General features: G+C 32.6%; 1 protein-coding gene across 1 annotated transcript in view; it reads left to right on the top strand.

Moving 5' to 3' along the window:
• Positions 1 to 16,732, top strand: part of LOC111707534 (acetylcholine receptor subunit beta-like 1) — a 69,245-nt gene that overhangs the window by 22,873 nt on the left and 29,640 nt on the right. The window contains 4 exon segments of the mRNA XM_023480650.1: positions 1,100 to 1,236; positions 5,683 to 5,727; positions 6,774 to 6,883; positions 10,038 to 10,128. Of these exon segments, the coding sequence (XP_023336418.1) occupies positions 1,100 to 1,236; positions 5,683 to 5,727; positions 6,774 to 6,883; positions 10,038 to 10,128 (383 nt within the window).

Raw genomic sequence — 16,732 nt, 5'->3', positions numbered from 1 at the left:
TATTCTACAGCACAGAAATAGATATTCCTATCTAAAAGTTCAAACACGATGACTTTAATGAAATATTTACAAGAAACATTATTATATTTACTCCAAACCTTCTACTTTACACTAATTCTCTATTTCATATGTAAAATATGTTGTATCTAAATGTTGAAACCTTTTTTTCTTCAAAAAAAACACACTCGTTAAAGAAAATAGTTTTAGAATTGGGAATTTTGTTTAAAGAAAACAACAAGTTCTAGATTTTTTGTGTTGGGAAACTTTTGATCAAGCATTGAATTCCATCTTGTGCATCGAGCTGAATCTAAATCCAAGAATGTAATGCAAGGAAAGTTAATTGCAGTTGCGTTGCGTATACTCTGCCTACATATTAAAACCAGTTCTCTCTGGGCGGAATTTATAAACAAGAAAAGATGCCTCAGTGTTCGTTTAGTATCCGAGGAGGTTAAAAGCATTGAATTTTGATAATTTTGATAATTCACATTATGTGAAAGATGGATCCCATGTCAGGCTTTGACATCCGTCGTGTGTTTACATTACCGCCCAGTGACAGTACACTGCAGTACAAAAGATGCGTACACCTCTAAAATAACTTTCCTTGCATCAAATCCTTGTCAAAATCCTTTCCGATATCCCGTAGCGCATGGTCGTACCTAGCATGGATAAGTTTAATTGAAGAATCCAGCATAGATTCTCAAAGTGTTCGAATCGGATATCAAGATCAAGTGTTCAAGATATGAATCGGATATCAAGATCAAGTGTTCAAGATAGGAAAGATACTCAACACAAAAGCTCCTATAACAGTATTTATCTAAACTATATGTTTGCCTTATGACACTTGAGTGAAGGGTTAATATAAATTGTTCAACTTTTTTCTTCTTTTGCAGGATCACCTATTTTAAGTATTATTGCAGTCTTTTTATCTTCTACTGAGCTGAAAATAAAAAAAATACTTTCCAATGGAGATACAAAAACACACGCAACACTTCCAGCATGAGTTTCTAAATAGTCACGTAATAGATGTTGCACTTGAAACCTGTCATAAATGTCTTCACATTGTTTGTTTACATGTTAAAGAACCGGTTTTCTGTTTCAGGATCCGGGTCACGTGATGAAGAGAGACTGGTTCGCGACCTCTTCCGAGGCTACAACAAGCTGATCCGGCCTGTACAGAATATGACACAGAAGGTGGAGGTCGCTTTCGGCCTCGCCTTTATTCAGCTGATTAGCGTGGTAAGCATAAACGCTTCTATGTTCCTAGTCTGGTTTAAAAATTCGAAATTGAAATGATTGGCTTTTATAGTAAAAAAAATTAGGTAAAGCTGGTTTACCATAGCTGGTACTTTATCTTTACAACATAATGGCGTAGACCTTTTATATATAGATGTATGTATATAAATTTAATTGAATAATCAAAGTTTGAACTATTAAAAGTTTATACACCATGGTTTACAAGATAAAGGGATTTGTGATGAATTTTCAGTTTCTTTTTTGTGTGCATTCGGAGAAAGTTTAGAGTATGTTCATAATCTTTAACAGGAAATTTGGAATGGCGCTGGCTGATCAGACAACAATCTGAAATAGAATAGCAGACAAGAGAAGGTGGTAGGTAAAGAATAAAGGAGAAGGTGGTAAAGAATAAAGGGGAAGGCGGTAAAGAATAAAGGGAAAGGTGGTAAAGAATAAAGGGAAAGGTGGTAAAGAATAAAGGGGAAGGTGGTAAAGAATAAAGGGGAAGGTGGTAAAGAATAAATGGGAAGGTGGTAAAGAATAAAGGGGAAGGTGGTAAAGAATAAAGGGGAAGGTGGTAAAGAATAAAGGGGAAGGGGGTAAAGAATAAAGGGAAAGGTGGTAAAGAATAAAGGGAAAGGTGGTAAAGAATAAAGGGAAAGGTGGTAAAGAATAAAGGGAAAGGTGGTAAACAATAAAGAGAAAAGGTGGTAAAGAATAAAGGAGAAGGTGGTAAAGAATAAAGGGAAAGGTGGTAATGAATAGAGGGGAAGGTGGTAAAGAATAAAGGGAAAGGTGGTAAAGAATAAAGGGAAAGGGGGTAAAGAATGAAGGGGAAGGTGTTAAAGAATAAAGGAAAAGGTGGTAAAGAATAAATATGTTCTGGTGTTTATAGCAGATCCTTTAATAGTTTCTCAGGGACGTTTCTTCATCCAGATATATCCTCAAGATAAAATATATTTATGATTTATTGGATCACAAGCAGTAAACCAGTATACCAGCAGTATACCAGTATACCAGTAGCATACCAGTATACCAGTAGCATACCAGTATACCAGCAGAATACCAGCAGCATACCAGCAGTATACCAGCAGTATACTAGCAGTATACTAAAAGTACACCAGCAACGTATACGGTGCTACTGTCAGAAGAGAAATACTAGGTGCTACTGTAAGGAAAGGAATCAACTGCTACTGTAAGGAAAGGAATAAAATGCTGCTGTAAGGAAAGGAATAAAATGCTAATGTAAGGAAAGCAATAAAATGCTACTGAAAGGAAATGAATACAATGCTACTGTAAGGAAAGGAATACAATGCTACTGTAAGGAAAGGAATAAAATGCTACTGAAAGGAAAGGAATAAAATGCTACTGTAAGGAAAGGAATAACATGCTACTGTAAGGAAAAGAAAATGGTGTTACTATAAGTAAAGGAATATATGGTACAACTGCAAGGAAAAGGAAAAATTCCAATCCAATATGATTTATAGATATTCCGCCATAAGTTGGACATGTATTTTATACACTGTGTGTATTGTGTACTGCCTTTATTGATGCAGACAAACTTTTGCTCTAGAAAATAAATATATATTGTTTATATTATTGTAAGGTACACTGCACATTATTAAATCAATTAATCAAATTTAATGGCCATTTCATAATTTCCTAACTTGATGAAATTATGTCTGCATTCTCTTTCCATCTGTTTCGTTCGTTCAGTTAAAAAAACGATAAGTTTTTCAAAAGTTTGTACAAAAAATCGTTCGTTCATTTGTTCAGAAAAAAAGAACGTTTTTATCAAACTCGAATAATTTTAAACGAATAATTTTAAATTGTTCGTTTTTTGTTTTTTAAAGTTTGTTAAAAAAATTATAATTTTGATTTTTTTCTTTGAACGATCTATTTTCACGAAAAATTTAGTTTGTTCTCAAAAATGTTATTCCTTCAAAAAACTGATGCCCATCCCTACATATGTTTATCTCTCTTGTTGGATTTTTAACTAAACCCTGAAGGGTCTGTCAATGGGAGATACATGTAAAACATACCCCTCCATAAAAAAAATTGTAATTTTTAATGTTGAAAAAATAAAAATTATATTTTGTTTTTATCTAATTTCAGAATTGATAAGCACATGCCTTCTAAATATTGCCATTAACAAAATGAATAATGAAAAGTCCAAAACTTAATAATTAAAGAGTCTAAAACTTCAGCCTCTGCCTACTCCACATAGATATTCTTTTTGCTACACCCCCCCCCCCTGCCGCCACCCCCCCTCTTCACCAAACCTTGCTCTGCGGAAGAATATTTAACATTTTAACTTTATAGCTCTGCGCCAAGGCATGATGTTTACTTTTCTCAAAAACTTTATTCAAAACCCCGGTCAATTAAATTTAATTCAAAACCCCAGTCAATTTAAAAGCCACAGCAGTTAAAAAATCATGGCAATTAAAGCCACAGCAGTTTAAAATCCCTAGTAAATTTAAGTTATAACAGTTAAGAACCCGGGTCAATTTAATTCACAGCAATTTAAAAACCTGGTCAATTTTAGCCCCAGCAGTTAAACCCAGGTCAATTAAAACAATTCAAACCTGACCCTTTCCGCTCAAAAAAAAATTTAACCCTCACCCTAATCTAAATAAACCCCATCCAGTTAAAATTTAACAGATTTAACAACTTACTCATACCCCCGGAAAATTAATCTAACACAACCCCGGTTAAAATTTAACACAACCCCCATTCAAAATTTAACACAAACCCCGGTCTAAATCAAATACAACCCCCGGTCCAAATCTAACACAACCCTCGGTCCAAATCTAACTCAAACCCCGGTAAAAATTTAACACAACCCCCATTCAAAATTTAACACAAAACCCGGTCAAAATCAAACACAAACCCTGGTCAAATTCTAACACAACCCCCGGTCAAAATCTGACACAAACCTCGGTCAAAATAGAACTAACTCTAGCCCCCGCTCAAGATCTAACACAAATCCCGGTCAAAATCTAACATAAACCCGTATCAAAAAAGAACTAGCTCAAGCACCCGGTCAAAAAATAAATTGATTCTTCCTCGGTAAAAAACTAGTTCAACATGACAGGAGGTAGATTATCCTTAAAATTAATCACTGAAGAACATGTAAAGGTGGAACTAAAAGATGTGAGACTAGGTTTATATGAGAAGTCTTGGAATCTTGACATTTGAGAAATATGAACCCATTTATAATAATATCTTTATACATCAACAGTGTTAGTAGATGTTTCAGAGAAAATATTATACGGATAAAAAATAATTCATATGATTTTTTTTCTTTAAAAGGACTGAAAGGGAACCTTAAACCCTATACAGACTGGGTCAAACGCCCCCCCCCCCTGTTGAGGGTTAATGAACGTAATTGGCAAAATTCTAATGTTGTATTTCTAAATCTAATGGGTACGTTGTGAATCTAACATGCCCGTATATAAATGGAAGGTCGCTTGCCATAGCGTCGGATATTTTTGTTACTGCATGCTAATTATAATCTTCAAGTGATCACAGATTGAGAATTTTTTTCCCTGCGGGATATTTCCAAGCTTTTTAGTCAAACTTTCTATTCTGAAATGTTCTCTTACAAAATGTGTTTTATAATCTTAAACTTGAAGTTAAAGATGATTGATTTAACATGGTCTTCCCTTAAAACAGACTTGTTGTGAGAACTAAAAATCTGGATCAATTTTTACCGGGTTTTGATGTGTTTTGTTTTTTTCGGGAGAACGTTCTATATAATGTGTAATACAGTTTAGAAATTCAATTTTCTCAAAGCTATCTCTGCCAGAAAATGCATCCGCTTTTTCAATTTTTCTTACTTTCCAAATCAATTTTCCTCTTCATAGAAATGTTTTGGCAGCGAAGAAAATTGCCAATTTTTGGTAAAGTTAATCTTGCAATTTTATTAGTGGTGTTACCAAGGTTGTGCATTTTGCTGGATTTTTATTTGCAATGATTAAAACTGATCTAATAAGCAAAAGTTTTGCAAAAAAAAATAGTTTCTCGGAAGAAAAAAATTGGTAATTTTGTGGCCATTTAATTCTGAAATACGAATTGGGCCCGATTGGTTCAGTCGTATTTAGTATTGACGTTAATTGGTTGGATGCTAACCAACAGACCAAATTTAGATAAATATATTTAAAGTATCCAATACATTGTGTTTATTATGGTGTCTTTTTCAGCGCAAAACCTTTGTCAAATAGGTTGAAAAGTCTTTTTACAAAAGTATTACCCGGGGGGGTAAATCATTTTAAAGATTTGTTACAAAAGTGTAAATTTGGGCTCCCTAGATGAAATTTGAGCTAATTCGGCTTTGTGGTTCATTAGTTATGATCGGATATACAAACTGACAAAGATGCAAGCAAAGATTACTACTTTATACTTTATACATATATATATAATCAAAGTAATAATGATATATTTGTTTAGAATGAAAAGAATCAGATTATGAAGTCGAACGTCTGGCTCAGACTGGTAAATATACTTTTTACATAAAAAATGAATTCAGTGCTCTTCGCACCAACATTTATGAACATATCTAATTAAATCAAAATTGGTTTTTTAAAGAAGATTTTTTTGTGACTCTGTTTATGTATAAATAAAATAGATTTTGGTCATTTTCTATCAAGTGTATGCTGGATTTATAGGAACACCGCGGGGCAACATATTATTTCAATTTCAGTATTTTTCAACCCTCTTAAGTTTTGAAATGTTTTCAAGAATTGATTCAGGTTTCTATAAGCCTAGCAATATCACCCAGACCCCATCGTTGGGTTTAATATTGAATCTGATTTGATAATAAATATTCCGGGGTAAACCAGTTTTCAATATTAAATCGTAAAAAACATTGTAAAATGTAGACCTCTCTTCTTTTCTCAGAAATACTGGATTTCAAATTTATCTTAAAAGAAAAGCATTTTTTGTCCGAATTGAAAAAGGTTAACAATAATGTTTACAGAAATAGACTACCAGATTATGTGCTTGGCTAGGAATAGACTACCAGATTATGTGCTTGGCTAGGAATAGACTATGTGCTTGGAAAGGAATGACTTCTTAAAAGACTTATTTAATATGACTACCGAACGTAGAATCATAAAACCTACGAAGTCTGGAATGATTAAAATGAAACTACCAGGTCTAGAATGATTAAAATAAAAGACTATACCAGGTCTAGAATGACGTAAATAAAATGACTACTAGGTCTGAAATGATTAAAATAAATGACTGCCAGGTCTGGTATGAAAATAATAAAAGACTACCAGGTCTGGAATGATTTAAATATAATGAATACTATGTCTGGCATGTTTTAAATATAATGACTACCAGGTCTGGTATGAATAAAATAAAGTAACTACTAGGTCTGAAATGACTAAAATAAAATGGATTCCAAGTATGAAATCATAAATGCATGAAATGACTACCAGGTCTAGAATGACTAATATCGAATGACTTCAGGGTATTAAACGAATACTTTAAAAAGACTACCTATTTTGGAACGACTACTATAAAAAGACTACTAGGTTTGGAACGACTACCAGTTACAATGGGATGAGGCGGACTACGGCGGAATAAGTGTGCTCCGTCTTCCGCCAGACAAAGTCTGGAAACCGGATATTGTTCTATTTAACAAGTAAGATCTCATATTCATCGACTACCCTTGTCCTATAGCGTATGTTTATTAAATATCCTTGTCCTATAGCAAATATTTATTATTTATACTTGTCCTATAGCCTATGTTTAATAACTATCCCTGTACTCCATAGCCTATGTTTATCAACCATCCTTGTCATATAGCCTATGTTTATCAACTATCCTGTTTCTGTTAACTATCCTTGTCATATAGACTATGTTTATCAACTTCCTGTTTCTGTTAACTATCCTTGTCCTATAGCCTATGTTTATCAACTATTCTGTTTCTGTTAACTAACCTTGTCCTATAGCCTATTTTTATTACCTATCCTTGTCCTCTATAGCCTATGTTTATTAACTATCCTTGTCATATAGCTTATATTTATTACCTATCCTTGTCCTCTATAGCCTATGTTTATCAACTATCCTTGTCCTCTATAGCCTATGTTTATCAACTATCCTGTTTCTGCTAACTATCCTTGTCATGCCTTTGTTTATCAACTATCCTGTTTCTGTTAACTATCCTTGTCATATAGCCTATGTTTATCAACTATCCTGTTTCTTTTAACTATCCTTGTCATATAGCTTATGTTTATTAACTATCCTTGTCATATAGCTTATGTTTATCAACTCTCCATGTCCCCTATAACCTATGTGTATTAACTATCCTTGTCATATAGCTTATGTTTATTAACTATCCTTGTCATATAGCTTATGTTTGTCAACTCTCCATGTCCTCTATAACCTATGTTTATTACCTATCCTTGTCATATAGCTTATGTTTATCAACTATCCTTGTCCTCTATAGCCTAAGTTTATTACCTATCCGTGTCCTATAGCGTATGTTTATTAACTATCCTTGTCCTATAGCGTATTAACTTTACTTGTCCTAAAGCCTATGTTTTTACCTATCCTTTTCATATAGCTTTTGTTTATTAACTTTCCTTGTCCTATAGCTTATGATTATCAACTATCCTTGTCATATATCCTATGTTTATCAACTATCCTTGTCCTATAGCCTATGTTTATGAACTATCCAGTTTTTGTAAACTATCCTTGTCCTCTATAGCCTATGTTTATCAACTATCCTTGTCCTATATCCTATGTTTATCAACTATCCAGTTTTTGTAAACTATCCTTGTCCTCTATAGCCTATGTTTATCAACTCTCCTGTTTCTGTTAACTATCCCTATGTTTATCAACTATCCTTGTCCTATATCCTATGTTTATCAACTATCCTGTTTCTGTTAACTATCCTTGTCATATAACCTATTTCTAACAATTTCTTAACAATAATTCGAATTCACTTTTTTAGAGAAGGCAGTACTGAAAAAAATCAATTTTCACAGTAAATAACAAAACTTTTCTTCTACTTTAATACTATCAAACATCCTTGTGCTTAATCGATTTTATATTTGTATCTTAGACTTTTTTCTTTACCCGGTTTCTTTCCCTGTTCAATTTTATAAATGGACAGGAAGATATTTGATTTTCCGCACAGTTGAATTCATATCTTTACTTACAATTCTGTATACATATAGTATTCATAAATATATACAGAGCCCGTAACTTAAGACAGGGTATTGTTATGAAACCTGAGCTAGAAACTCTTGTATTGTGGATATCTCGAAATCAATGCTTGATCTCCTCTTTTGATAATCTGCAGATTAATTTAATCTTTATTCGATGGAAAGCTACTAAAATTCATCCAATCAATATATGTATATTATATATATATACCTAAAAAGAGTTTGTTCAATATAACTCTCTTAAAAACTATAATGTACTCCTGTACAACTTCTTGTACGCTGATAAAAATTTTTGTACGCTTGAACAACTTCTTCTACGCTTGAGCAGCTTCGTGTACGTTTTTGCAACTTCTTGTACAACTTCTCGAACGTTTGTAAAACTTCTTGTCCGCTTGAGCAACTTCTTGTACGCTTGAGCAACTTCTTGTACGCTTGTAAAAAATCTTGTACGCTTGCACAACTTCTTGTACGCTTGTAAAACTTCTTGTACGCTTGTATAACTTCTTGTAAGCTTGTACAACTTCTTGTACGCTTGTACAACTTTTTGTACACTTGTGCAACTTCATGTAAGCTTGTACAACTTCTTGTATGCTTGTACAACTTCTTTTACGCTTGTGCAACTTCTTGTACAACTTCTTGTACGCTTGTGCAACTTCTTGTACGCTTGTAAAACTTCTTGCACGCTTGTATAACTTCTTGTACGCTTGTAGAACTTCTTATTCGCTAATACAACTTATTTTACGCTTGTATAACTTGTTGTACACTTGTACAACTTCTTGAAACTAATCTGCTTGCAAGTTTGCTTTACTGTGCCGCTGCTCGCTGGTACAACTCGTTGTAACTGTAATATACTGCCTTTTTACAATCTGTTTTAAACTGTACTGTACGGTATTTGTACTTTTTTGTGACTGTACTGCACTTAAACATCTCTTTGTAATCATACTGCTCTCGTAAAGCGGCTTGTAACTCTACTGCTCTGCAATTGTATAGATGCTTGTAACTGTACTGCTCTGCACTTGTATTGATGCTTTTAACTGTACTGCTCTGCTTTTGTATAGATACTTGTAACTGTACTGCTCTGCGCTTGTATAGATGCTTGTAACTGTACTGCTCTGCACTTGTATAGCTGCTTGTAACTGTACTACTCTGCACTAGTATAGATACTTGTAACTGTACTGCTCTGCACTTGTGTAGATACTTGTAACTGTACTGCTCTGCACTTGTATAGATACTTGTAACTGTACTGCTCTGCACTTGTATAGATGCTTGTAACTGTACTGCTCTGCACTTGTGTAGATGCTTGTAACTGTACTGCTCTGCACTGTATAGATGCTTGTAACTGTACTGCTCTACACTTGTATAGATGCTTTTAACTGTACTGCTCTGAACTTGTATAGATGCTTTTAACTGTACTGCTCTGCACTTGAATAGATGCTTTTAACTGTACTACTCTGAGTTTTTAATACCTGATGTGACTGTGCTGTACAGATTCTAGAATTACCTGTAATTGACTTTGCTTTTTTATCTGATTGTAATTGTACTGTACTGTACTGTACTGTACTGTACTGTACTGTACTGTACTGTACTGTACTGTACTGTACTGTACTGTACTGTACTGTACTGTAGTGCTGATGGAAACTATGAGGTACGGTACAAGAGTAATGTACTGATCTACCCTGATGGAGAGGTTCTTTGGATCCCACCAGCCATCTATCAGGTAGGAATTAATTTTATATTTGCCATTCATTAAATTATTTAATTTATCATTAATATTTTAATTATTGAGATGTTAACTATAGAGATAGCTTTGTGATTGTTATAATTATTGAGATGTTAACTTTAGAGATAGCTTTGCGATAGTTATAATTATTAAGATGTTAACTATAGAGATAGCTTTGTGATTATTATAATTATTGATATATTAACTTTAGAGATAGCTTTGTGATTGCTATAATTATTGAGATGTTAACTATAGAGATAGCTTTGTGATTGCTATAATTTTGTGATTGCTATAATCATTGAAATATTAACTTTAGGGATAACTTTTTGATTGTTTTAAGTGTTGATATAGTATGAATCCCTTTGGTTTGCTTACTCATTAAGATTATCATAACTTAATAAAACTTTGTTAGATGATACTATATAAAAGACATCTTTTATATCAATGAAATAAAGATACCCTCTATCCATTAAATGTTACCCAATGAAAGTTACACCAAAGAAATGTTATACCATGCAATGAAATGTTACACCAATACATTGTTACACCAACGAAATGTTACACAAATGAAATGTCACACCACTGAAATGTTTCACCAATGAAATGTTACACCAATAAAATGTTACACCAATGAAAGTTACACCAATAAAATGTTACACCAATGAAATGTTAAACCAATGAAATGTTACACCAATAAAATGTTACACCAATAAAATGTTACACCAATAAAATGTTACACTAATGAAATGTTACACCTATAAAATGTTACACCGATGAAATGTTACACTTATGAAATGTTTCACCAATGAAATGTTACACTTATGAAATGTTTCACCAATGAAATGTTACACCAGTGAAATGTTACACCAATGTATTGTTACACTAATGAAATGTTACACCTATGAAATGTTACACCAATTAAATGTTACACCAATGAAATGTTACACCAATGTATTGTTACACTAATGAAATGTTACACCAATGAAATGTTACACCAATGAAATGTTACACCAATGAAATGTTACACCAATGAAATGTTACACCAATGAAATGTTACACGCAAAGGTAAACTCTGTATTTCTAGTCCACCAGTACAGCATTAATTGTTCTCACCATATTTAGATCAAATACATTTTGCACACTTGGTAGTATAGGGCCACATGTTAATGTTATTCATTTTATGTTTATGATATGATACTTTACAATATTTATCTTTTTATGTGTTTAGTGTATATGTGTCAGGTTAACCCCCCCCCCTTCATTTACCGATACTCCCCCCCCTTTAGTTCGACACTTTTTGAGATTGTTCACCTTATCGAACGCTCTGTGATAAATGACTAACACTGCATGATTTCTCCTTATTGGCTGGAATTATTACTGTTCCCTTCTGATTGGTTAATGAAAATGACCGGAGTAAAAATACATTGATAATCTACAGAGGTAAATTTGAATACAATAAAATAAAAATTATATATTAAAAAAATGGCATTTATGCTTTTTCACATTTTGAAAAAGAAAAAAATCTATTTGAAAAACATATTTCTTTTTTTGGCAAAGTGAAAAATACAACAAATAGCAGAACTTTTCTACTTTTGAAAAAGAAGCGAATTTGGGAAGAGGTGGGGAAGGGGAGGGTAGGTTGGGGGTTTATTTACATAAGTTGATCAAACTTATTAAAATACATCAATGAAAGTATTTCGCGTTTCGCATTAATCTTTAATATTCAAAAGTTGAAGTTTGAAACTTTTATTTTTTCTATTTTCTATGAAAGCATAAAAATAAAATAAAATGTAGATTTAAAAATTCTCTTTTAAAACAAAAAAATGAACGTTTTTAATTTTTCGTTTGTAACTAAATAAAATTGCCGTTCTCATATTTGGCTATAAATACAATAATACAGAAGATCTAAAAGTAGTAGTATCCGATATAATAATAATTCATCCAATATCTCTACAAGCAAAACAATTCTTTTATTATTCTGCTAGAAATATGTCTCACAAAAAAAGAAAATAATTATTATTATAATTTATAACGCTGCCAGGAAAATCAGAGAAAAATCAGGAGGATTTGATTCAACGAGAGTGTTTTAGATTATTTTTATCTATGTACACCCTTTCACACTCCATTGGGTGAAGATCAAATTTATGAAACATTACTGGTACGCATTTGTGACCTTGGAGCTCTTCTAGTTTTGATTTAACGCAAGTATTTCAACCTGACCTGAAAGGAGTTACAAAATCAAATGTTCTCATCCCTATATCTGTGCAACCTAATGTCGTAATCCTTTGATAATTTAAACTTTTATTTTATTCAACAGAAATCAGAGTTTGTAATATCTAAGGTATACGACATTGGGTTGCAAAGATATAGGGATTAGAAATTTTGTGGCAAAGACGCAATTAGTTTACTTTGATCTACAATTTCATCTATAGTTATTTAACTATTTGTCTTTTTATTCCTTTATTTCTAAGAAATCTGGAAAACATCATATTAGAGATTGCATCCAGTATGAAACAATGTGTTATTAGATAAAATGCCATAAATGTTATCTTTGTCATCTTTTTTATCTATTTTTTCATCATTTTCTCTATTTGACCACTGGTCTACATATTTATCATTGAACTATTTCTTTATTCAGTAATCTATTATCTAAAATCTAATACACATTTAATTTAATTATCCTAATTTCTATTTAACTGTCTGTTATTTATTTATTTATCTATTTATCTGTTTATCTATTTATCTATTTATTCTTGCTGGCAACTTCCTGAAAATTTGTCATTTTAAATATTGTCTAGCAGTGATATATTAAGTGCCATGGTCTACCAATATAAATATTTAATTGTTTACTAAAACGTATATAAATATATACAGGGTGACCCACACAGAATGACCTGTAATAAAATAATATTTCTTATCTGGAGGTTCAGTCCGAACAATCTTTCCTAAAACCCACTGGTTCTTTGGCCAATGTACTGCAGATCATTGCAGCACGAACCGCAAGCTTAGTTTAAGGTGTCGGTGTTGTAAGCTCTACGCAAAAATCCTTGAAATCAGATCTGTTAGTAATAGTAATACTCCATCAAAATGACGATCTTGGAGTCTAAATCATCATAGAAATTGGGACACTCTGTACAGTATATTATCTTATGTATTTTCTGTACATGTAAATAAATATACATATTTGTTTGTATAATCATTAATAATAATAAAGGTTATACACTAATACCAGTATATGAAAAAATATAACTGCTAATACATAGTATACATATATATGAAGATAAATGCTGGGGCTAGAGAAAACATCTTATATTTGCATTATTTCTGGTGTTTTCTGTGTTAGTATAATCGGGGCTATCCACGTAGTTTGAAGACTGGCAACAAATTTCCTCATTTGAAAATTAATAATTTACAATAGCGCTTATCAAGTGTTTTGCTGATTTCTAAAGTAAAGAGACTAGGGAGCTAATTGAGGGAATTGAAACATCTTTTTCTGTTTACTGTACATCCTCTCATCTGTTTTCTGTACATCCGCTTATCTGTTTTCTGTACATCCTCTCATCTGTTTACTGTACATCCTCTCATCTGTTTTCTGTACATCCTCTCATCTGTTTTCTGTACATCCTCTAATCTGTTTTCTGTACATCCTCTCATCTGTTTTTTGTACATCCTGTCATTTGTTTTCTGTACATCTTCTCATCTGTTTTCTGTACATCTTCTCATCCGTTTTATGTACATCCTCTCATCTGTTTTCTGTACATCCTCTCATCTGTTTTCTGTACATCCTCTCATCTGTTTTCTGTACATCCTCTCATCTGTTTTCTGTACAACCTCTCATCTGTTTTCTGTACATCCTGTCATCTGTTTCCTGTACATCTTCTCATCTGTTTTCTGTACATCCTCTCATCTGTTTTTTGTACATCTTCTTATCTGTTTTCTGTACATTTTCTCATCTGTTTATTGTACATCTTCTCAGCTGTTTTCTGTACATCTTCTCATCTGTTTTCTGTACATCCTCTCATCTGTTTACTGTACATATTCTCATCTGTTTTCTGTACATCTTCTCATCTGTTTTCTGTACATCTTCTCATCTGTTTCTTTAAATACTCTCATCTGTTTTCTGTACATCCTCTCATCTGTTTTCTGTAAATTCTGTCATCTGTTTTCTGTACATTCTCTCATCTGTTTTCTTTACATCTTCTCATCTGTTTTCTGTACATCTTCTCATCTGTTTTCTGTATATCCTCTCATCTGTTTTCTGTACATCTTCTCATCTGTTTCCTGTATATCCTCTCATCTGTTCTCTGTACATTCTCACATCTGTTTCTGTACATTCTCAACATCTGTTTTCTGTACATCTTCTCATCTGTTTTCTTTACATCCTCTCATCTGTTCTCTGTACCTAATATTTTCTGTGTAAGCTAAAAGTTTCTATTTTGTCCATATTGTATTTTGCTGGATATTTTGCAATGAAGCTAGAAGCCTAGAATTCTGCAATTAAAACAGGGTTCAATTCTTGCAAATTCCCAGAAAATGGTGCAAGCTGCAATACTTGAAACTCAAGTCAAATTGAGACTTTAAATCCTCGTTTGAAGCTAAGATCAAACTAGAGGGTAGATTAAATAGGATTATTAATAAATTAGAACTTTAGATTTTCTCTTTAATATGCATTGTGCACTTGGCAGCGTTAAAGGGTCTGTAAACGTACTGTCAAGTTACTCTCTGTTAAAGAATGAACTGCCTGATTCACGGCACTCTTAACAGCTCGCTGATTATCCTTATTTTTCTAACTGAAATTATAAATTCAATGGGTTTAAAGGGTACATGTAAATCCTTCAATGAACTTGAAATTACGTCTCTGACATCCCCTTAAACTACCAACTTTGAGTAAAAATATAAATACAATTCTAATTTTCTAATTGTGAGAATCTTGGCTTAAACAAAAACTCCATGTTTTGTTTCTGAAACTGGATATCTTCCCAGAGCTGAAAACTTTAGAATGGTGGATATCGGGATTAATGCTTGATCCTCTCTTTTTGATCATCTCAAGAATAACATAATCTTGCAAGATTATCTTAAAAGTGTATGAAAAGCGATAAAATTCAAATTAATATTTAATCATCTGAGAAACTGTAGCAGCCAATCAGAGAAAAGCAGGCAACCAATAAGAGAACAGAAATATTCTCATTGGAGAAAACAATTAACGGATATCCAAGGAGAGAGAAAAAGAGTGGATTAGGACAAAAATGAAAAGTGTCCACAGTGGATATTCAGATCAAGAAGTCAGGATTAAAGTTTATCCATTCTAAAGTTCCCAGCTCAGTTCCCTTTAACCTTGGGAGAAAATGTAAAAAGTAATAAAGTTAAAACATCAAAATATCTTGTTTTTCAGTTTTAGAAGACACAACTCATTAATAACAATGGAGTTCTTATTTCAACTATTCCTACTTACTATAACATCATTCATTTTCATAGAGATTTCTAAAGGTTTAATCTGTAGATTTTATGAAAGAGATTTGATACTTAACCTCTGTTTAGCAACTCTATCAAATCGATAGCCAATTATCACAGATTAATATTAAACAGTTTTCGAGACAGTTTTCGATAAGGTCGAACTGCATTTGGTCGTTTTCGATAGAATTTCAGAATACAGTTGATGAAAACCGTTTAGTTCAGTCCTGTGCTACATTTTTAGGAGACATAAAGCTTTTTATTTTTACAGACACATCTAAAAGAAATGGAAAAAGTGATTAAGGATGTTTAATTGAATTTTTGTTTATTCTGTATCCTCAACTTTTTGCGAACACTCCCTTTACATCAAACGAACATATATCATATTGGATAAAGTGTTCTATTTTTATATTGCTATGTCGAAGCCCTTCTTGGGAATATCAAGCAGTTTAGCAATCATTTGTATGCCCTCTTTAGCTCCATATAGAGATAGGGAGCAGACTTTTTAGCTCCATATACAGATAGGGAGCAGACATTTTAGCTCCATATACAGATAGGGAGCAGACTTTTTAGCTCCATATACAGATAGGGAGCAGAGTATTTATATAGCTCCATAAACATATAGAAGAAAGCAGCAGAGTAAAATAAACCTGCAAATTATAGCGTAATGTTACGATTACATATATTATTGGCATTAAAGGGACTGTAAACATAATTTCAAGTTAATCCCTTTTCTGTAAACTGTAAACATTAGTTGCATTAACGAGTAACAAATTCAAACTTGAGCCTTTTAAACGGTTGCAATGACGAAATTATTGTTTTTCTTTTTTGACTTGAAAAAAATCTACTAGTCATGTATTTTTGAGAACCAAAAATTCAAAATCATCAGACGGAATTACAAGAATATCTTTAGAATATTTGCCTTGTCGAATGTACAAAAGGTACCCCAGTGAATCGGACATACGAACTTAGAAAGGGGGATCACTTGAAGTTTCGCCAACATTCCCTTTAACAAGAAAAGTTTTTTTATAACCTAACCTATTTCTTTACACAGTCGAACAATTTCAAGATATTATTATGGTTATATCTGGTTATATCTGGTTATATCTGGTTATGACGCTATACCACTAAACTATTATAGGTAAATTAT

The sequence above is a fragment of the Eurytemora carolleeae genome, unplaced genomic scaffold (genome assembly GCF_000591075.1).
Source record: "Eurytemora carolleeae unplaced genomic scaffold, Eaff_2.0 scaffold810, whole genome shotgun sequence".
Classification (NCBI taxonomy): Eukaryota; Metazoa; Arthropoda; class Copepoda; order Calanoida; family Temoridae; genus Eurytemora; species Eurytemora carolleeae.
This window is presented reverse-complemented; position numbering and strand designations above follow the sequence as displayed.